The sequence below is a fragment of the Camelus ferus genome, chromosome 11, assembly GCF_009834535.1.
Source record: "Camelus ferus isolate YT-003-E chromosome 11, BCGSAC_Cfer_1.0, whole genome shotgun sequence".
Lineage (NCBI taxonomy): Eukaryota > Metazoa > Chordata > Mammalia > Artiodactyla > Camelidae > Camelus > Camelus ferus.
Window position 1 is genome coordinate 17920906 of NC_045706.1, and position 23352 is coordinate 17944257.

The 23352-nt window shown below is 41.4% G+C and overlaps 1 protein-coding gene across 2 annotated transcripts in view; it reads right to left on the reverse strand.

Annotated features, from left to right (window-relative positions):
• Window positions 1-7357, reverse strand: part of RBM20 (RNA binding motif protein 20) — a 180880-nt gene extending 173523 nt beyond the window's left edge. The window contains exon 1 of one of the 2 annotated variants that reach the window (XM_032490949.1): window positions 6749-7357. In XM_032490949.1, coding sequence (XP_032346840.1) covers window positions 6749-6930 — 182 coding nt within the window. In that variant the 5' untranslated portion in view covers window positions 6931-7357. The remainder of the gene's footprint in view (window positions 1-6748) is intronic. The other variant, XM_032490953.1, reaches the window with a different exon arrangement.
• Between the last annotated feature and the right edge of the window lie 15995 nt (window positions 7358-23352).

Genomic DNA, 23352 nt, shown 5'->3' on the forward strand with positions numbered 1-23352 from the left:
CCCCCTTATTTTTAAAAGTTTGTGGCAATTAGAAGACAGTATGAAACACCCTCCTTTTCACTGACATTACGGTCTACTTTTCTGTCTTAAAATTATGTCACTGATCCAAATATACTTTGCAGGTGTTGGAGAAAGCAATTAATTCTCTTTTTGTGGTTACTGCAGTTTCCGTGAGTGATCTCACAAACAGGTAGCTGTGCCCGTGACTGAAATGTAACTGATAAGGGATATATTCCCCAGCAGATGTCCAAGAGGAGAGGGGAGACATTCTACAGTGATGATCACTCAGCAATATTTCAGGGGATCCACGTAATTTTATTCTTGGAGGGAACTGACATTGATCATTTCCAATCCCTGGAGAAGCTGGAATTAGGAAGGTTAATTGTCTTGTCCAGGTCACCCATTCCCAATCCGGAGTTTCCTTTTTCTCTCTGACCCTCTTTGTCAGAAACCCAATAATTAGTTTAGAGCAAAGATTCTCATTTTACAGTTGACAACCCTGGAAACATCCTAACTATCTATGGTTCTATTCAATAATGAACTCAAAATAAAGCAAAAGGAGAAATTAGTGAAATTAATGTGTTTGAAATATATATCACCTTGTCTACTCCATCAGCATCATGATGCTAGAGGTCAGGTTTAAGGATGGATCTAATAAGAACTAGAAATATACCTGGAAGACAATCTATAGGCAAGCTGCAAAACTGAAAAGTATTTACGATGTTCAGACAGCCATGAATGGAGGTTTCCAGGTTGGGGCCTGAGTGGAAGTGGCAACTGGGAACTGATAGGTCATTACCATGATCGAGAGAAAGCAGGTGCAAAGAAAGGGCAGCAGCAAATGGCCCTGGTGCATCCTTAAAGAAAATACCCACAATAAAGAAGGGAAAAGTGGTGTGAAAACTATCTTCATGGAGTGAAAACCACTCCCCAAATGCAGGCATGACCCTTTTGTTTCTGAACACGTGGAAAGATTTATTTGGGAAACTGAGCTACAAGTTATTAACACGTCCTCATACAACTTGCTTAACAGCTCCCTTTTTGCTCATAAAATACATTCACATCAATATGTACCCTCCCCCTGATGGAGATGCTGTCAGCGAGTTGGAAAAGTTGCCTTGTAAACTATCAGGGGACTTATTCATCTTATAAAACCCAGGATGAATTGTAGGAAAGGGGAGGGTCAATTAACTTGGCTGTAACTTCTGCCGCTGTAAAGACTTACCATATTAGATGGATATACGCATTAAATCCAAAATACCCCAAAAATTGCTCTCTTGTAAATGTCGAAAACTGAAACCTTAGTTGGATGGAATTTAAACAGTGACCACCCATTGAGCCAGGCAAAATATCAGCCCACCGCCAACAGCCCCTTGGTGGTGTTGGAAACCAAATTCACATTCCTGATTCAAAAATGTGCCTTCTTAATTAAAGTCAAGATTTCCCAGTCTTCTCACTGGTGGGAACAAACAATATGAGGCTTCCAGGGTAACATACACACATCACCAAGATCCAGCCAGGCTCATTAACCAGAAAGGGAATTGCCATGTGCTCCCTTCTGCAAGCCACTAATTACCATCTTTGCCCTGATTCTGGAATACGGATCACTTTACTCTCTGCAAAACTTTTCAGCACGCTATTCTAAACACAGCTACCAGTCACTCACACCAGCTGTGGATCCACAGAAACTTTCCCTGTTAAAATACACAAAATCGTATCAGTTAGACCATCACAAACAAGATAATTACTGTAGCAGGAAATAAAAATCGGATTAAGTGGGGTTCTGTGGCACAGGAGACTCCTTCAAGCTTTTGCCTGACAGGGGTACCAGGGAGGATGGGGGCTGGTGGGGAGAGTCCTGCCTCTGAATTTGTCTTTGGAGTTTTAACTCCACTATCTCAAACTCCTTCCATTCGTGCTTTCCAAGTTGAGTTCAGTCCATTTTAATTCCATCCCTTGGTGAGACCTCAGTTCCTAACATTTTGTAGATTCTTGTTTATCAAAGCTGTGAATTGAGTTGTATTGGCTTGTTTACTTGAGGATTAGCTATTGTTGGCAGGGAAGAAATATTAGTTTAACTGGAGTCAAGAACCTACAGCCACAAGAAAAATAAATCAGAGAGAGAGAAATAAACTGGATAACGTGGGATCATTTCACTGTGAGTCAATCCTGGTGGGGGTTTTTCCCCCTCCCTGGTGGCTATTCCCATAAGCAAAGAGATCTTAACAGATCAGAGTCCACATTCCAACTGACAAACATGAGCTTTTAAAATTATTAATTTGATAAAGTGCTAAAGCGGCAGCAAGAGAATAAGTGGATAGAAGAATAAAGTGGGTAATAAAATTTGTCTTATTTTTTCCCCTGCAGCACCGGCCTCAGAACAGCTCTGTATGCACCACATGTATAGTCATTTACTGTGACTAATGGGAATAATGTACTACATTTCATAATACTGATCACTTTGGCAATTTGAGAAAAACTCATAACTGCATGGCTACACTTACTACCTAAAAATACTTACCACAACAAACCCTCAAGCAAAATTTCTTTAAAAAAAAAATTCCCTTAACAGGCTTTCTAGTAAAGCAAAGAAACTTTTTAGAATGCTAAGAAAAGAACCCACCCTCTTTCCTCCCCTGTTTTGGGTAAACGATTAACCCTCTCAGATGTTTTCTCCTGCTGAATGCTTGTCTTATGTGCAGTTTAATTTGGTGTTTACAATTTTCAAAATTCCTTCTACAAGTGTATCCTTGTTTCCCCTAAAAATGGATTTAAACTGATGTTAGAAACTGGCACAGATGTTAGAAATTCCATCCTCTTTCCAGAAAAGACCAAGTATGAGTTGATGTAATGTCCCTTTTTGGCATATTTTTATTTCCTCTCTGATTCTGAATATAATTGTCAGTAAGCCCATCAAAATGGGTGGACATCACACACAACTTGCCCATGTACCACTCTCTGAGAGTTACATGGAGATCCTTCCAAATGCAAAATGTTTGTAAAATTATCTGCAATCCAAGTGACTACTTGTAACATTTTCTAGGCTGAATCCAGGAGCACTTTGCTCTGATAACACAGTCGGCCAGCATCCTAACACTATGCAGAAGACCATAAACTTTAGCAATCAAAGCTGATTGCTTCATAAGTCACAAACATATGCTGGTGACACTAACTACCAAATGCTAAACCAAAACTTTTTCTATTTTCATATTTTATTTTTATTCATTGCTTACCAAAAGAATCTGGAAAGGAAAAAATAAGTCATCTATACACAAATTAAATATTCAACCTGATATCACACCTTAACTAGGAATATTTCACTGCAAATCAGATAATTTAGGATATCACTTATGTGCTCACCTCATAGATGATGTGTGTGCTTGTTTGGTTCACTCTCACCAGGACTGGTGTCACACTTTGTAGCCACATCTGACAGCTGGCTTCAACACTGCACGCAGAACTAAATGGCCCTGTTTTCATTCTGAAGAGTTTTAAACTTAGCACCTAAAATTTTAATTTCTGATATTCATCAAGGTTAATAAATAACTTCTTATAAATCAAGAATTAGATTTGGTTACAAAGCACAAATTTAAAATATAAAATACTTTTGGAAATAAAATACTGTGAATATTCAAGGAGATAAATTCTGGTAAAACATTCAATGATATACATTAATGTTGTCTTACTTCTGCTTATATGAAGATATATATTTTTAAGCCCTCAAATTATTCTGACTTCCTAAACTCATCCTAAATCTCCTCTTAAGGTGTTATTCCTATTTCTTGCTGCCCAAATGGCTTACATAATGCTTCACATTTTATCCAATAATATCTCCATGTTGGCCAGCTTAAAGCATGCATGTTTAAAACAAAAATCTTACAAGATATTAGTTATATGTGTCTAAACATAACTGATAATCTCTATCGGTAAGGGGAATAATTGGCCAGGAGTCAGAGGTAAAACAAGATGTTAATAAGAGCAGAGAGGTCATGGACAATTCCTGACTGAAGCTAACAATGCAATAATGAGAAAACTAAATATACCTGAAGAAGACAAAAGTACTCCACAGTAGTTAACTTTTGGCACAATCTTCACAAACACCGAGACTGGCTTCCATAAAACAAACACCAAAATCAGTCACATTCACTGTGACACTGCATTCTCTTAAGACCAAATGTAACATAGGTGAATAGGACTCGGTTTTTATTATGATCATGACTGTTATTTTACCAAAGTTACTGACTTTACCCAAAATGAAAACTATCATTAATGAAACTGAGTAAACGTAGACAATAAGAAGTGAAAAAATCCTTGTAATCTTTACACACTATGCAACATGAAGACTGAATCTTCATCATTTTGAAAGCAATCAAATTATATAATAACCCTACTCATATAACTAAAAAAAATACAGGTTCCCCCATAAAATATATTTAACATGCCATCCACTAGAGGAGAATTTCATCCAAAGCTCTAGCTCACAAATTTTTCAAATCAAGAGGCGGACAGCTCACTTTGTGGCTGAGGGCAATCACCCCACTATATTTTCTCAAAGATGGCTGATGCAAACAGCACCTCATAACTACATAAAAATGGTCGCTCAGATTAAATTATGCAAACGCAGTTTCAAAATAACCTGCTCAAGTTTCAGCGCTTTAAAGACGGACCTGCAAAGCATTTGCCATGTTATGCCTGGTTCCAGCAGAATTTCAGTGGGTACTGAGGGGAGCCCAAACCCCAAATCATCCTTATAAAGAGAAACTTTGAAACTTAAGTGCGCAAACATCAAATCCCATGGGCACATTCACTGGCCTTGGACCTAGCGCCTGAACACTGATCCGTCACCAACGCAAAACAAGGCAGAGCCATCAGGCACTTCTCTGAGATCTCCGTCCTGGACTACTAGCAAAAGGGGCCATCTTTGAATAGCTCAGTCTTATCTATTAAAATAAAATATTCCAGAGATGGAATTTTCTAAATTATTATGCGGAAATAATAAATTATTTATTACTTGAGGTAACTGAAATACAATTGAAATGATCCATTTCCCACAAAATGGCCTTTATTTCAACCTGGTAACATTTCATAATCAGACATCTATTTACAAAGGTTTTTCTGTGAACATAAAGGTCTTAGTTTTTTTCCTAAATTGAAAGTAAATGATAGGAAAATGCAGGGTGATTACAATACCAAAGCAAACTCAACAAACTTAATGTGCAGCCTGATCTCAAGCCACAGGACACTGGCTGGTAATAAGCATATCAGATGTTTCCCAATTAATCATCAGTCAATTAGGGGTTCTTTTTCTCTCTTTTACTAAATAAACTTTAGGTTTTGAATATTTTTTCTCTGTTAGTTTAATTCATATTAAGGACTAAAGAGAAATTTTAAGTAATGATGTACTTAAATTGTCTATCCTATTTAGTAAATCTTCACTGAAATTATTTGCAGAACAATAGGAACACAAAAACAATACAAAATATTTTCAGTTTCAAATAGTTAGCTACTTGTAAATAGTTGCAAGTGATATAAAATCAAACCACAGCAAAAAGTTGTCATAAATGGAGCTTTTAGTATCCTACCAGTCAAAAAAAAGGGGGAACCATTTTGTTCTGAAATATGATACCAGCCTTCTTTGATGTCAAACTTAAAATTTCACTATTCTTTCTATTACATGTCAGTCTTTAAAAACAATATTTACTTCCATTTATGCCCCATCAGTGGTTATTTGGCTCACTACATTTTAATAAGTTTAAATAACGCAAAGAAAGCATCAATACAAGAGCGCTGGAAAATCTCTGCTCGGTCCCACGAGATAGATTTTGCTGTACTTGTGTGTATTTCTCGTTTTCATCAGTCTCGCCCAAGCACTCATCATTCAGACTTTCCTATACTTCTTAAACTAGTTTTGAGGACTTCATTACAAGCTGAGGGAAACCTTCAGGAGTTAATAAAGATCCTTCAAACAAACCAACATTCTAGGCCTTAAACTGTCAAACAAAGTCTCTAAAGAACGAACGAAATCTCACCGTTTTCCTTTCATGTCCCTCAAATGGGCTGAAAGAGCCTCCGAGAGCCTATTGACAACCCCCAAGCTACTCACGCATTGGGACGGCTGATCCAGAAAATTTGCGACCCAAGTCGCACAGTTTGCCGGAGTCACAAGACGGTAACATTAATGGAAAACGGTTGCGCGGCTGAGAACTCTGCAAGGGCCTTCTTGGAAAATGTAAACACTTCTTTCAGGACAAAGCAAAATATGTTGTCTGCGAACCCTCACCGCCCTTTTCACCCAGTGTCACTGGTTGACTTCAGGGGCACCATTAAGGGTTGCTTCTTCCGGCGGCATTTTACTTCCATACCCTCCCACGCGCGTACACACTCACGCACGGCTCTCCATACATTCCAGTGGCCTCTTAGGACCAGAGATAAAATATAGTCTCTGGGCCATTTCCCCCAATTTGAGCTATTTTAGTTCTAAATATCTAGTTACATCCCTGAAAAGAAGAGAAAGGGGGTGAGAAGAGCAAAATTATTTTCCCCAAATAGCTTGGCTTTCCTCTCCCCAACCTCACAAGCAGCCAGAATGACACCGATTCTGTCGAGAGGGAGGACAAGAAAACTTCAAACGCAAGGCAGCCGAGCGAAGTTGAACAGGAACAGGAGAGATGAAGCCACGAAACGGGGCGCCCGGGGAGTGTTCCCCAAGCGCTCCCGGGCCCCCGCTCCCCTTTTCCCCTCCCCTTACTTTTGGATGATCTGGGGTAGGCCGGCTTGGGGCGGAGGCGGTGGCGGCGGAGGCGGCTGCATCCCTCGCGGGCCTGGGGGTGCTGGGGGCGCTGGGGCACCGGGCACGCTGCGGGCATCTCTGTCGGGTTGCTCGGGGCAGCTGGGCTCGGCGTCCTGGCTCATGGCTGAGGCCAGCACCATGCGAGGCGAGACCGGCCCAAGCTCGCGGCCGGAAAGCGCGCGCGAGGGGCGGCCCCGGGACACGGACGCTCACTGGCCGGGGTCCCCGTACCCAGTCCCCTTGTCCTTCCCGGCAGCGCGGGGAGGAGACGCGAGGGGCGGGGAGGAGGCAGTCCCGCCAGCGCCGCCTCTGCCTCCTCCTCCCGCCGGTCCCGCTTGCCCGGCCGGGCCACCCAGTGGGTGGGGGCCAGGGGGCGTCTCCCGGTCGGCTGGAGCCTCTCGGCGCCGGGGTGGTCCGCGGAGCTCTGTCCGCCGCTCCCGGGAACGGCGCGCGCCACCCGCTACCGTGCGCCCTCAGAGTCCGGGGCCCGGCGCTCAGCAGCGCAGCGCAAACGCGCGAGGCGGCGAGACGCACGCCAGCCCGCCGCCCGACGCCGAGCTCTTGCCTCTCCCCAAGCCCGGCCGCCTCCGGGTTGTCCCTGGGGACTGCGCGCGCGGCGTCGCGCGCTCCTGCCAAGCAGGGCGGACCGAGCGTGCCCCGGGCGTCCGCGCGCATCGCCAGCGAAAAGTGCGCGGGGCTTGGCACCTACCTGAGACTGGAGCCCGGCCAGCGCCACTCGTGCCTGAGGGACCCGACCCCGCGGGGGAAAAGCCCAGACCCTCCCCCAGGCCGGTGGGACCTATAACCCCAGGTCTTTTTAGATGACCAGGCCCGAGAGCTCTCCAAATTATCAGTTCCAGATCCTGATTTCAGGGGTCCCCAGACGCAACGGGTAGCGCTGCCGTGGTTTCTCTTCATTTATTTCCTCTCTTCTCTAAAAGACCTGCCACGATCCCGCGAGTGCAAAGACAAAACCATGTGCACGTTTTATTCTTGTTATTTATTGGCAAATCTCAGTGGAAATGTAAAGGATAAAAAGGACAACGCACCGCCTAGATCACCGCCTCTGAAGCTGTGTTGGTTGCCCGGAGCCAGTGTGCGCCAGTTCACCTGCACACACCGGATCGCAGCTATGGAGGAGGGCATCCTGCACTGAGGAGCCTTCCCTTCCCGCAAGGTGCGGTGTGAAGTCCTGGCGCGCGGGCAGAGGTCTGGGGAGGCGCCTGATGCCGCCGAAACATCTAGAAGCTGGGCAGAGACCCCAGAGAGTGGTTACCAGAAGATTCGCACCGGCGCACGGCTTTCTAAATCGTGGCAGGGGCAGCCCCAGGAAGCGAGGAAAAGCGTCCCTTGGGTACCTTGGAAGCCAGAGCACACGGGTGCTCCACGGCCTGGAGAGAAGTTTGCTGAGGGTCTCAAGCCAACCCATGCTCCTCCCGCAGCCGCGCGGAGGACAGTTCTGGAGATGGGTTCTCCAGGACCCGGCAACTAATTGAACTCCCTGAATGATGCTTTCTTCTCCCCCTGGACTGTGAGTTTCTGTCAACTTGCCCACCAGTCCCAGGAAACTGAGCCCCCCTGGATTTGTCTTCCTTACCTAAATCTTTCCCCTCCCCACCCTCTCCTGCAGATAAAATGTCCTGTCCACTCTCTGCCTTCCTCCTTTTCTCTCCCTCCTTCCTCTTACAGATAAAACGATACGTCAGTTTCTTGTATTCGCAAAATGAGCCTCACAAAAGAACCCAGGTAAAGAGGTATAGATTGTTTCCTCATTTCACAATTAAGGAGGCGAGTCAGGGTAATTTGTCCGACTACATATAGCTTCTAAGAGTCTGTACCCGTCTTCTTGGGCTCTGTTAGTGGTTAGTTCATCATCTTTAGTTTCTATTACTAAAGTCTTAACTATGGTTTCCATAAAACTCCACCTTCCACTGCCCTCCTATCTCTTTGGTTGAGGGAAATTACCTGAAATTAACATTGCAACTCTCCCAGAAACTAAAATTAGAACTTCCCATATGCTTGCATTAAAATTTCCCCTGAGAATCCCAGAAAATCTTTGTGAAAAAAGCTTTGTAGTCAAAAAGACAGATCAGTTTTTACCAGAGAGGTTGAGTGACTCAATAATCTCTCTGAGTGTCAGTTACCAAATATGTAAACTGGCAATGATGAGACCCTGATTTGCACAGTCACTGTTAGGATTAGAGATAATGTATCTTGCACATTTGGTGCTGGAGGTATTCAATCTGGCAGTTATCACAAACATGATTCCTTATATTCCAACCCTGTAGCCAAATAGAACAAGGGGTCTCAAACTCCAGGAAGCTGAGTACCTGGAAGTCACACTATTGATACAACTTAATCCATCCACATAATATTTTTACTGGCAAAAAACAAAGGAAGAAAGGAAAGAAGGATGGGAGGGAGGGAGGGAAATTCATATCGTACGAATGTAGCTCTCTATATCTCAAAAATAATGCATTAGCTTATGTGACAAAATAATAACAGTGGGTACATCTTGGGTATTCATTGGGCATCTCTTTCATCCTTTCTGTAAGTTGAAATTCCCCCCCCCAAGTTGAAAAACATCAGTAAACATTAGTAATTCACAAGATGTTTTTCAGAAACCCCATTTCCATGATTATAGCTTAACATTTGCAATTTATTTGTTATAGAAAAACAGATTTGAATTGAAGGGAGAGGGGAACACTGAAGCAAAAAACCTAAAGCTAGTTCAAGTCCTACCTCACATCCCCTCAAAATGTTGTCCACGATAATAGTGAGCAAGCCTTTCCATTTTGCAAGTCAAACATTAAGTATACTAAGCAGTTGCCATGAAAAATACTTATTAACTTAATATCTTTTCATTCTTTTCCAGGAAGAATGAGAAAGATCCCTGGCTGGCGTTGCAGCCATTTAAGAAAGCATAGCAGTCTTGCTTTTGCCTGCCCTGAGCCCTCACACCAGGGTGTGCTTCACAGTTACTGAAGTGAGGGAAAGGCTGTGGAGGTCACCTGGCTTGACAAATGAGGAGGATATCTAGGGTAGGGGGAGGGCTGGTAACATCTCTGTTCCACTCTTCAGAAGCATCCTGTCCCTCCTGACATACCAGTAAACTACGATCAGGCAGTGAGGCTTTTGCTTGTCTCTGACTATATTGAACATTTCACAGAAGTCAGCTGCTAAATGCTTTCATAGATTATTACACACTTTGTACTCACAATAATCCCTGAGATAGCTACTGTTATCCGTGTTTTAGAATTGAGGAAACTGAGGCTCAGGTAGCTACAAGAACTTGCTCCAGGTCACCTGGGTTTTAAGGGGCAGAAACAAGACTGCAATTAGGTCGATCTGATCCCAAACCTCTCCACTTCCTCAGTGACAGACGTAGACCTGAGATGCCACCTGTCTTCTTTTGCTGTAATGCTGCTTGCATCTTCCAGTGAATATAAAATGCCACCTGCATTGTGTTTCAACTCTGCCACTCATATCTATCCAGATCAGTAAATTAATAGATGGGATCCAGATTGACATCTTATAAACAAGAAAATTCAAAGAAATTAAGCAGCCTAGCAGCAGTAGGAAGCAGTGGGAAACAGAACCCAAGTCTCTGTTACTACTAGAGTCATTCTCAAACTTGCCAGGGACTCTGGTTTATTTTGTAATATTAATAAATGTTTACTGAGTTCCAGACAGTGGTTCTAGGAGGTTTCTCATGCCTTATTTCATTTAATATCACCATTTTGCAGACAGAGGAGCTTGATGAACCCGTCTAAGGTGACACAGATAATAAACACTGAAGCCAAAGGTCAGACCCTGGACTGCCTCCATGCAACTCCCTGCCCTCCGTTCTAGGTGATTATGAGCATTCATCTCTGCAGATGAGATCATTTCATTTGTACTGCTATTCCACACATGTATATTATTACCATAATTTTGAAATAACTGTTTCCTTAGTAGACTGTAAAGTTTTATAATACCCAGAGCTGGTGAAACTGCAGGACACAGACTTTCTCATATACTGTGGGTGAAAGTGGTAGCCACTGCAACCTCTTTGGAAGTGGGTTGGCACTGTCTAATACAGTTGCAACAAAGGAAACTGACGCAGCAGTTACCCTGCTAGGAATTTATCCTATGGGATTATTGGTAGCAACAACCAGAGCTCCACGTGCAAGGAAGTATATTGTGGCATTGTTCATAGTAGCAAAACCTGGCAGCAACCAGAATGCTAAGCAAAGGGGAACTGGTTACAAAAAGGATGGTCACTTCGCACAAAGGAATACAATGTAGCCCTGAAAAAGAAGGGGTAGATGGGCTAAAGAGAGATTTCCAAGATGTGTTACTAAGGAGAAAATGCAAGTTCCTCAACAATATTGCAGTATGATTAAATTTGTATAAAACCAAAAAGTATAAAACATTTCTGGAATATTATATAAGTAATTAAATATTAACACTGATTACACCCTGGAAATTGAGATGGGGCAGGAAACTTTTTCTTTTATGACCTTTTCTGTTGTTTGAATATTTGAAATACAATTTTATTGAGGTGTATGTAGTGTTTGAAATTATTTTCCTATGAATATGTGTTATTTTTTATTAACTAACAATAAAATAATTATTTCTTTCTTCAAGTAGTAATTCTTAACAACACTTAGCACAAAAACAGTATTCTATTTTTAAAGCAAAAATTCATCTGGAAAAATGAAAGAGAAACATGCTGGATAATGTATTGTCCAGAGTGGCCTTTTTTTCATCCTTAATGACCTCAATAGAGACAATTAAATAATTAACACATTAAGTTGCCGGCAGTCATGTTGATATGGTTACAATCTACTCATTTGACAATCATGGGTAAGTATTAAGCAACCTATTGACATTAGCCATAACATATCAACTGTTATCTAGGTGTTAATAATAACAGTTATCATTTCTTGAGTATTACTCTATACCAAGCTATCTTGAGAACATAATATTTCTCATTTAATCCTTACTACCATCTTATTAGGTGGTAGTGTTTATGCCCATTTTACAGATAAGAAAACTAAGGCTGAAAGATGTTCAGCCACTCACCAGCTAGTAAGTGGAGGAACTGCAAATCTAACCCTAGTCTGTATTACTTCTAGGATAAAGCTTTTAACTGCTCCACATGACGGCTTGGTGTTTCCTGGTGCAATGGGGCTTTAGAGACCAGAAGTTCCTCTAGTAAGCACTGGCTGGTTTGACCCTCTCTTCTGCCTCCAGTACCTCATCCTTTGTTTTCCCTTTTCTCTACAAGACCTGGCTTCTCTTTTCCATCCCCCTGAGGTGAGCTTTTCCTGTTTGTTGTCTCCTCTCTCACAGCTACAGCCTAATCTTTTACTTGAACTCCATGGAATCCCTGCAGGTGTTTTAAAATAATTTTAGAATAAAATCCTCTGCTAGCTTCACAAAGCATTGCCTCTGAAAACCCGGGAGAGGCAGCGGCTGAAGGATGCTGTTTAAAAATAATATGGTTACTCATGGTACTGGATGCACATCTGAATTTGAAGGAGACAGTCAGGGAACTTTAGCTGAGGAAAAGTGAGGACATGACCCACGAGGTTCTTTTCTGCCTAACAACTCACAGAGAACTTCCCTCATTGGCTGCAGGAAAAGGCTTAGCCTCCATCTCTCTGGTCGTCGATCTATCAGCCAGGCCCCTGTGACCCGCACAGAGGTTGTGCTATAATCAAAATAACAGTTGGTTGGGAGTAAGAAAATCTGGGTTCTGGACCATTAGGTGTATCCAGTGTTCCTGAACAGAAAAGCAGTTATCCCAAAACAGGAGTGACACCAACATCTTTGCCTCCGCCAAAAGCATTAGTGCCCCAAGCCCAGGTGACTTGAGCTCTGCCCTTCGACCCTTGCTCAGTCCCTGGCCACAAACCAACTGTGGATTGAGTTAGAATCCTAGCAGGCTCAGAGTAGGGTAGGGCAGGGTTACCTTGGCCTGGCTTCTAGAAAAGGGAAATTTTGAGCTGTGCGTTGAAGGAGCCAGAAAATGGCTTTATCTTCTTTGCTATTACCAACAGCAAGCAACGCAGCAGGGTACAATACGGGCGGGCAGGGAGTTATAAAACAAGTTACAGCTGAATTTTCTTGGTGGGGGGATGGGAAGTGATGGAGGCACGAAATGAATGTGGGAGAAATGTCAGCTGGTGGCTAATTGCATGATTTAAGTTCCATAGGGCTCGGCACCCCCGTGGAGACCCAGCTCCTATACTGCTTTTTAATCCCTGGGGAATGTCACTGTCATTCAGAGGCTGGTAGTGTGACTCAGCCCTGGCCAAGCAAAACAGCACTTCTTGGAGGCAGGGGATTCCTTTTTCCGGCCCCTCCCCCCAGTCGCCTCCTCCGTCTTCTCTTATCACCAGGGCTGTCTGTCTGTCAGGCCAGTTGGTCATGAGGGAATAAACATCTCGGGCTGTTTGCCCACCAGCTCAGGGGTCAGGTGACCATTATGGAAGGCAACACCAGAGGCCTTTGCATGCCAGCGTGACGCCAGGAAAAGTGAGAGCCTGTGATGTGCTGACCTCACTAAGTGGGCACCCATGCAGCTGGCCTGGGGTGGATAGACCAGTGCCACTCCCTGATGTGGCACCTTTGGTCCTCCCAGGGCCACCCAATGAAGGACGCCCTGCCCAGCCCCCTCTCAGCATAGTCTGGAGGCAGAATAGCTGGATTAGTAACACAGCCCCGTGATCTGTTGGCTGCATGATGTTAGGCTACTTTATCTCTCGGAACCTCAGTGTTCCCATCTGAAACATGGGAATAACAGTGCCACCATCATAAGGTTATTGGCACTTAGGAAGTTGGTAAAAGGTACAAACTTTCAGCTTGAAGATGAGTAGTTCTGTGGATCCAGTGTAAAGCATGGTGACCATAGTTGACAATACTGTGTTGTATAATTGACATTTGCTGAGAGTAGAGTTTACGTGATCTCACACATACACAAAAGATAACTATGTGAGGTAATGGTGTGTTCATTTACCGGATAGGGGAACTCTTTCACAATGTATATATATGTATATTGATCAAATCACCATGATACATTCGAAATATCATATAATTTTTCACCCCCTCCACTCTTGGGCATGCTGTTCTTACTGAATTCAAGTTTTCTGAGCTGTCTGGTATTGTGTTACAAAGTAAGTCATTTATACCTCAAGAAAGCTGATTAACTTCAATCAGTGTCACCTGGCATATGATTAAGGCTCAGCAAGCTGTTGTTAGCTGTTTTTAATATTGTGATTACAGGACTTCCCATTGGAGAGTCAGTAATCATAATACGTAGACTTCTCTTGGAAAAGGGAAGGGGCTCTGAGTCGGGATGTCTGTCACCTTCTGCGTGTAAAAGTCCTAGAGTGAAAAGATGTAACTGTAAGAACCGTCTGGGAGGTAAACAGGGAAAAGAGCGTGTTGTCAGAAAACACTGGATAAGAGACTCACAGACCTGAGTTGGGGTCACGGTTCTGCCCTGCCAGCCTCATGAACTTGGACTTGCTTTGTGAGCTCTCTGCCCTCAGTTTGCTAGTTTGTGAGACTGAACACAAGGCTGGCCCAGAGTCACCTCTCAGTCCAAGTGGCTGGAATGATGACCTGCTTGGTAGCACAACAGCAGGCAGCTCAGAAAACTGGAATCCAGTTGAAAGCAGGATTCCCGAGAGAGTGTAAGGGTGAAAAGTGAAAAGTGTGTTTGGGTCTGGCTTGGGGAGGTGACAGTTCGTTGGGGATGGAGATTTCTGGGGGACTGCCTGTTCCTTGGAATGTTTCCCCCAGGAACTTGAGTTCTGATGATTTAAAGAATCCCAAAGAAGGCCTGCTAGGATTGGGGAGGGGTAGGGTTTTAACATATGTCTGCTTCACTCTCCTCTCCTTTCCCCAAGGAAGGGTAAATACGCATGTTTAGAATGTCTAAAGGAGTGTTGTGGGTTGAATTGTGTTCCCTGAAAAGATCTGTTGAAGCCCTAACCCCGGGCACCTGTGAATGTGACCTTATTTGGAAATAGGATTTTTGCGGACGTAATCAAGTTAAGATGCAGTCATTAGAGTGGGCCCTACTCCAGTATGACTGGTGTCTTACAAGAAGAGGGAAATTTAGACAAGGATTACACAGGGAGAGCGCCGTGTGACGACAGAGGCAGAGATTGGCATGATGCAGCTGCAAGTCTCAGAACACCAAAGATTGGCAGCCACCACCAGAAGCTGGGAGACGCAAGGGAGGATTCTCCCCAGAGGCTCAGATGGCCCTGCTCACACCCGGATTGCTGACTTCTGGCCTCCAGAACTGTGGCAGGATAAACCGTTGTTTTAAGTGACCTAGCTTCTGGTGCTTTGTTACAGCAGCCCGAGGAAAGTAACACAAGGAGCAACGGGACTGGGGAAGAGGGAGGAGCTGAGGGGTTTTGTTCCCTTGGTCCGAGAGCCCAGGAAAGCAGGTGAAGGGGTGCACAGCCAGAGAGGACTCAGGGGGACCCCCCCAACCTGTGAGGGCTTGAGCTCAATCCAATCCCAAGGCCACCAAGGAAGGCAAGGTGTTTGAAGCCAGTGAGAAGAGGAGGCAGGGGAGGAGCCAGGAGACAAGAATCATGGTCCAAGAAGGAAGGACTCAGACATCCAGAAACTTTCACAGCCTCCTCCTGGTCCATCCTCCAGGCTCAGCTCCTTTCACCCTTAAGTCTGGCCAGGCTGGTCTAATCCTTTCCCTGGAAAACACCACACACATTACCCCCTCACCTCTCCCCACCCCGTGCCCCTTCTTGTCTGCCCTTTTCCCTCTGCGCCCTGCCTGACTGAGCCCACTGCCACCCCAGGAGCACCCTCTAGCCCAGGAATGCCTCCCTTCTTGGAGAGCATATTGCTAGTCTGCACATCTCACTTGACGGATAATCATGTCCTCCCTGGTAAACTGTGAGTGTTTTGTATTTGATAATGTGATCCTTTTTTGGCTGTTTCGTGGTTTAATTTTTCTTGGGTCATACCTTGCTCTCCTGACTATCAGGAATGCCTGGGCTGGAGGGACTGGGCGTGCCTCCCCTCATAGCCCTTTCATCCTCAAGCAAGGAGATCTGCCAACAGCAGAGTGTGTGTTTCTTTGATTCAGCACAAGAAGGCTGGCTATGAAGATCTGGAAGTCTGGAGTGGTTCTGAGTTCTGCTATTGGCTTGTTCACAGCGGTATCAGTAGGGACATGGCCTTTAATATCAGACTCTTGTCACTTAGTAGCTATGTGACCTCGGGTAAGTTACCTAATGTCTGTGTGCCTCAATTTCCTCACCTCTAAAATGAGGTTCATAGGTTGAGAGAGTCACAACGCTGCGTGTTTGGCACATAGTATGCCTTCACAACTCATCTGTGGAATGAATAATTTATGGAAATGCTTGGCACCATGCCTGCCAAGGTTCCCTAGGAAGCAGGCTCTGAGACAGAGATGGTTTCTTAGGGGCTGCTCGTGGGACCAATGCATGTGGAAGGGAAGAGAAGGGAGCAGGGTTGGGCAGGAAGTTAAGTTAGGCTGTGACAAAGTCTCAGTGGAGACCTCAGCCAACCCCTTGGAAATTCTGAGGCTGGAGTGACCCATCCTAAGTGGCAAATGGGTGCCTCTCCCACTCATCCTAACAAAATCCTTGTTACTTTTCTTTGGCTCTGCCGGGTGCCTGTGCCTATTCATGAACTAATCTACAGCTCACCCTTGGTGCCAGATGCCACATCAGCTCCACATGAAGCAGGTATATTGAAATTTGGAGAAGACGGGAGGGGTAGAGCCCAGTGGTAGAGCACATGCTTAGCATTCGGGAGGTCCTGGGTTCAATCCCCAGTACCTCCATTAAAAAAAAAAAACAACAACATCCAACAAAAACGTTCAGTCTATAGTACTTTCATTCCCCTAAGACGCAGTGGGGAGGGAAAAACAATCTCAAAGATGAGGGTAGTAATATCAATGTAGATTAAGGGTATGTGAAATGGCAAGATTACTGGATAGAGCTCCAAACAAAAGATACCATTATCCATCTAGCACAGCCAGTTTCCTATAGACTGCCAACCTCAGATGTCTTCAAAAATCTTTTGAGCCGGCCACAACCATCCTGACTAATCCGAGGTGAAGGATATAGCCACACTGCTGAATGTTTTAAAACCCAGGATTGACTCTCAAATAAGTCTACAGCTGATTCCCTATGAATTAGACCCTCTCCGAAAAACAAAAAAACACCCACCTTCCCCGCTAAAAACCATCCAACCCTCTCCCTACAAGAAAAGAAAATTGGAGAGCCTGTGACTCCCCCAGTGGAAAATCTGAGGGTGCCAGGAATGGATGGATGCTGGACCACAAAAGCCTGACCAACGTCTGTTCTTTAACCAAGGATGTTAACACAGGAGCCGCACACTGAAAATGAAGGACATGATGATGTAGAATGCAGCATGCATTGCGGGGTGTCTGACACAGAGGAAGGTTCTAAAAAAATAATCTGTTGAAAAAAATTAAATAAATATTCCAAGTAAATAGGGGGCAAAAAACATCCGCTGAGTGATCCTCAAGTTGAGTTTTAATTCTTAGTCCCAGAGAGGCTTCTGAGCTGTTGGATGTTGTGTGTCCTGATCTGGATGGTGGATTCATGGATGTATTCACATAGAAATTCAACAAGCTCTCCACTTATGATTTGTGTCTCTTTCTGTATACATGTGTTATATTTGAATGAAAAATTTCCTTAGAGAGTAAAAGAAAAAAACCTCACACAGTCTACAACATAGATAATAAGATATATTCTTTCTTCATGTTTTAGTCTTTTCTTTCTGTCCATAATCTTGGACAGGTTACAAACTCTCCATTGCTGGGTGTTCATACCCTGAAGAACAATTTCATCCAGGATGATTTTTGTAATTACTGAGTGTCCCTACAACCTTCACCTCAGACCTCTGACGGTTAAGATTTAGGTGCTTAAGGGTGTGTCATGAAGATCATTACTAAAGCAATAGTGTTTTAAATGTTTCCTATTAAGCTTTAAGGATTCAGGGGGAGGGTATAGCTCAGGGGCAGAGTGTATGCCTAGCATGCACAATGTCCTGGGTTCAATCCCCAGTACCTCCATCAAAGATAAATAAATAAAAGTCGAATTACTTCTCCCCCAAAATAAAAATAAGTAAGTAATCTTAAAAAGCTTTAAGGATTTAGATAACTAATATTTTGTTGTTGCTGAGCTGGTTAAAAATAAGTGGTAGATACCATGACAGTCCACTCCTAAATAACAAATATTCACAAAGAACAAGGATATTCTACTCTTTAACCACAGTATCATTAAGACAACCAAGAAATATAATGTATATGTTGATACAATAATACATAATTTTTGGTTCATATACAAGTTTTTCCAACTGTCTAAATAATGTCTTTTATGCTTGCTTTTTGGTCTAAATACAAGATTCAACCAAATTTTATGCGTTGTCTTTTGTGATTTTTTTTTTTTTTTTTTGGCAGGGGGAGATAATTAGGGGTTTTTTTAAATTGCATTTATTCATTTTTTTGGAGGAGGTACCGGGGATTGAACCTAGGACCATCACACTTACTAAGCATGCGCTCTACCATTTGAGCTATATATACCCTCCCTGACTATGCATTGTATTTGTTTGTTTTTCTCCTTAGTCTGCTTTATCCTGGGAGTTTCCACACCTTTTTTTTTTTTTTTGGCATTCTTGACATTGACATTTTTAAAGAGTCCAGCTGAATTGATTTGTAGAATTCATATTCTATATTCTGAATTTATCTTATCATTTTCTCATTGCTAGATTTAGGTTAAGACTTTTTAGCAAGAAGACTACATGTGTGATGTTGTGTATTTTCCATTCCTCGCATGAGAAGGCCCATTTTGCTGGCTTGTTCCATTACTAAGTTGTCTCCACTGGTTAAAGGAGAAAGTGTCTCTTTCCCATTGTAATGAGAACTCATCTTTGGGCTGAAACTTTGAGGCTATAAGTGTCTTCACCAATAGTCATTCACCCAATAGTTTTAGCATCCACTGAAGATCCTTGCCAGAACCTGTTATAAATGAAGGTTTTCTAATTAAATCAATCCTTCTACCTTTATTGGTTGATTTCTTTTGTAAAGAACATACCCTGCTTTCTCCTGTCTCCTTTCCCTCTTCTTTCTCTCTCCCCTTCTCCTCCCCTCTTTTCTTCTCTCTTTCCCTCCATGCCCCCTCCTTTCTCTTTCAACTGTGTGTGTGTGATATACACATATTTTTATTTCCCTTTCTTTCATAAAATTTATTTAAGGAACATCATCTACTTTTTGACAAACTGTCTCTTTTGCCTCTTTTTAATATGGGATTTTCAGTCTCTTTTCCCCCTCAGTTTTAAGTCCTCTTCATATGTTAGGGAAATTATATCTTTATCTCTGATCTAGGTGTCAAATATTTCCTCCTGGGTTATTGTCTTTTGATTTCATTATAGTCTTTGCCCTGCTAGTGTTGCTTTATTTTTATGGACAGAAATTTATCAATCTTCTTTTGCTGTTGCTGTATCTGGGTTTTGAGACAGAGTTAGAAAAGTTCCCCCACACTAAGGTTATCTTTTAAATTCTGTTTTCTTCTAGTAGCTGTATGATTTTATTTTTTTACACTTAGACCTCTGATCCATGGAGTTTATTCTGGTGTACAGCATAAAGCATAGGTCCAATTTTATCCTTCTCGAAATGGCCATCCAGTTGCTCCAACATCACTTACTGAAAGAACACAGCTTTTCCTCAGTGAGTTGAGATATTAGCTTTATCATATGCTAAATTTCCTTATGAACTTAGGTCTATTCCTGAACTTTCTATTTTATTCTAATAGAATGTGTATTAATTTATCAATTTTAATTATAGATCTTTTATGAGATCATTTATTATTCAACAAGCCTAGTCTCTTCCCACCACTCTTTTGGGAGGTTTTTAAATCTATTCTTTTAAAAAAAAATGTGTTTGTTTATTATTATTTTATTTGGGGGTAGGAGGTAATAGAGTTTTTATTTATGTTTTAATGGAGGTATTTGGGATCGAACCCAGACCTCGTGCTTGCTAGGCACGCACTCTGCCACTGAGCTATACCCGCCCCCCTTAAATCTGTTCTTGCATGTTTATTTTTCTACATGATTTCCAAAGTCACCTCACCTAGAAAAATATGTGGTATTTTTGTTAGGATCATATTGAAATTATATATTAACTTGAGGAGAATTGGATCTTTATGATGTTGAGTGCTCCTGTCAAAGAGCACTTGCTTTGTTCAAGTTTCCTTGTATGTCTTTTGGGAGCATTTTAAAGTTTTCCTCAGAGAGGTTTTGATGATTTTAGTGGTAGCATATAAGACACTTGACACTCCAGCAGATCAAAGCAGAACTTTTATTACAGAAAAAGTGATACCAGAAGAGAGGACAGAGCCAAGAAAATCGCCACATTGACACCAGCTGCCAGTCTCGTAGCCCAGAGGCACAAGAGACCTGGAGCCAGATGGATAACCAGCCAAGGCAGAAAGTGCACCCCTCCTGAGGCTGGACACCACCCTCCTGATGCCTGGGCTTTAACGACCTAGGGATTCGTACTTACTCACATCGGTGGCTACTTTTGAGCCAAATAAACTGCCTGTTATGAACTCTGTTTTCTTGTTTATGACCGCGTAACTCATTTTCTAGATTCCTAGTGCCACAATATTAGGTTAAAAAGTCCCTAACAGATTATGTTAGAATTTCCACATAGTTCACACGTGGTTATTGTTAGTTTGTTCTTTAATATTTTATGCTTTTTTTGTTTCTATAGTCAATAGGGGTTTCTCTTTCCTTATCTCCTGTAACTGGTTATTATTTACATAAATATAAATATATTTGCGTATTTATGTAATATTTTGCCATCTAAAGTTGTGCATTTATATGTATATCTCACAGAGTCATTTGGTTGTGTTAGTTTTATCATTAAAACTTTTGAGTTTTCCAACTATACTATCATCTTGTCTACAAATAGAGACAGTTTTATTTTTTCATTTTCAATTCTTATGCCTCTAATAGTTTTCCCTTGTCTGGTTGCACTGATTAATATCTTCAATGTCAGCAACAACATGGATGGCCTTGGGAGGATATTATGCTCAGTAAAATAAGTCAGAGAAAGACAAATACTATATGATATCATTTATACGTGGAGTCTAAAAAATAAAATAAAAATAAAAAATAAAACAAACTAGTAAATATAACAAAAAAGAAAGAGACTCACAGATATAGAGAACAGACTAGTGGTTACAAGTGGAGAGAGGGGAGCAGGGGAGTGACAAGATTGGGATAGGAAAATAAGGGGTACAAACTACTACATATAAAATAAATAAGCTACAGGATACGTTGTACAGCATAGAGAATACAGCCAATATTTTACAAGAACCATAAATGGAGTATAACCTTTAAAAATTTTGAATCACTATGTTGTATGCGTGAAACTTATATAATACTGTAAATCAACTATGCCTTAATAAAAAAAATATATATAATCTATCTATCTCCAATATCCTGTTAAATAATAGTGGGCATAACAGGCATCCTTGCCTTGTTCCTGACCTCATGTATTTATCCATTAAATAAGATGCTGACTTTAGGAATGAGTTATAAATTCCCCATATACACATTTATTATATAATATACATATATACTTATTATGTTAAAATTAATTCATTAATTCCTGTTTTTATTTAATGTTCTGCTCATAAATGGATATTTACTTTTGTCAAAGATTTGCAATATCTATATACATACTCATTTTTTTCACAAATTTATTATTATGCTGAATTATATTAATGAATAATATCAAACCATCCTTTTGTTCCTGGAATAAATCCCACTTAATCATGGTGTATTGTTTTTAATGTTCTCTTAGAATATCTGTTTGCTAACACTTTATTTGGGATTTTTGCCTAAATCTTTTTTTTTAATTTGGATTCTTTTTTATTGAAGTATAGTCAGTTTACAATGTCGTGTCAATTTTTGGTGTACAGTGTAATGTTTCAGTCATACATGTATATACATATATTTGTTTTCATATTCTTTTTCATTATAGGTTACTGTAAGATGTTGAATACAGTTCCCAGTACTATACAGTAGGTATGATTCTTTATAGGTAAAAATTATCTATACATTTTCCTTTTGTGTGTTTATTGCATTTTGGTATCAATGTTAAATTTACTTCAGAAGAAGAGTTTGGAAGTTTTCTTTCTTTTTCTATGCTCTAACGTTAGGATTATCTGGTCTCTGAAGGATTGGAAAAAATCACGTAAGTTAAATACTTCATGTATGTGTGTCTGTTGTGGGGGGATAGATCTTTGATAACTTTCTGTTTCTTCTGTGGAACTGCTTCTCAAATAAGTGGACTGAGGACACCCAGGGATCCCTATAAGCCTTTCAGGGTGACTGCAAAATCTTATTTTACAACTAAATATTTGCGTGAGGTTAAATTTTCTTTATATTCTTCAAACCAAACATATAGGAAGAGATTAAATGCAGAAGCAAACATGAGGATCCAGCTGTCTTTGTTAAGCCAAACAGTAAAGAGATTTGCAAAGATGTAAAATAATACCATTATTCTCACTAAATTTTTTTGTGGAAAATATAGTTGTTTTTCATAAAGTAGTGTTATTTGTGTTAACACATAATGGGCTTGTTTCTTAAATATTATTTCAATGTTCTCATTTTTAATATCTAATATGATAATAGTAATAAACATCACCCACATAAACAAAAGCTCTTGGGTGTCTGCAAATTTTTTTAAGAGTATAAAAAAAAGTGTCCTGAAGCCAGTAATAATACAAACCTGCTATTTTATGGGAATCGTATTGTTTAACTTTTCTATCTTTATTGTGGACAATTTTGATAAATTATATTTTCTACGAAATTATGGATTTCATCTATATCTTCAAGTCTTTTCACAAAGAGTTGTGCAAAACGAACTCATTTTAAAAATTTTCCTCTTCTTTATGGTTATATTGTTGTCATTTTTTTGTTGTTTATTTTGCTTTGCTCTTTTGTCTTTATTAGGTTAACTAGACATTTATGTATTTTGTAGCTTTTTCAAAGAACCAGCATTTGGAATGTTTACTATTTCTGCTGTCTTTCCACTTTTTAAACTCATTAATTTCTCCTTTAATAGTTGCACTTTTGATGTGCTGGACTAAGCCCACTGTAGCCTATTAAAAGTAGTTTACATTCACATGGGCAGTCAGCAGTGTACATCAGTGGTCTTGCCCTCAGAACTTTGTTAATTCTCCCATCATCTGTCATAAAGTAGTCCAAAGGGACTTGGACAAGCTGGACATTCTACGGGATATCACAATAGTCCTCTATTTTGATAGTATCACATTAATAATAGTAGATGAGCAAGAAATATGTTAAGATATTTAAACTTACAAAGATTCAGGGATCTGCCACATTAGTGAATTAATAAGGATCCAGTGGTCTGGGGCCTTCCAGGACATTGCCTCCAAACAGACAGATTATTGCATCTTGCATCATCCACCACCAGAAAGGAAACACAACACTTGCTTGACCTC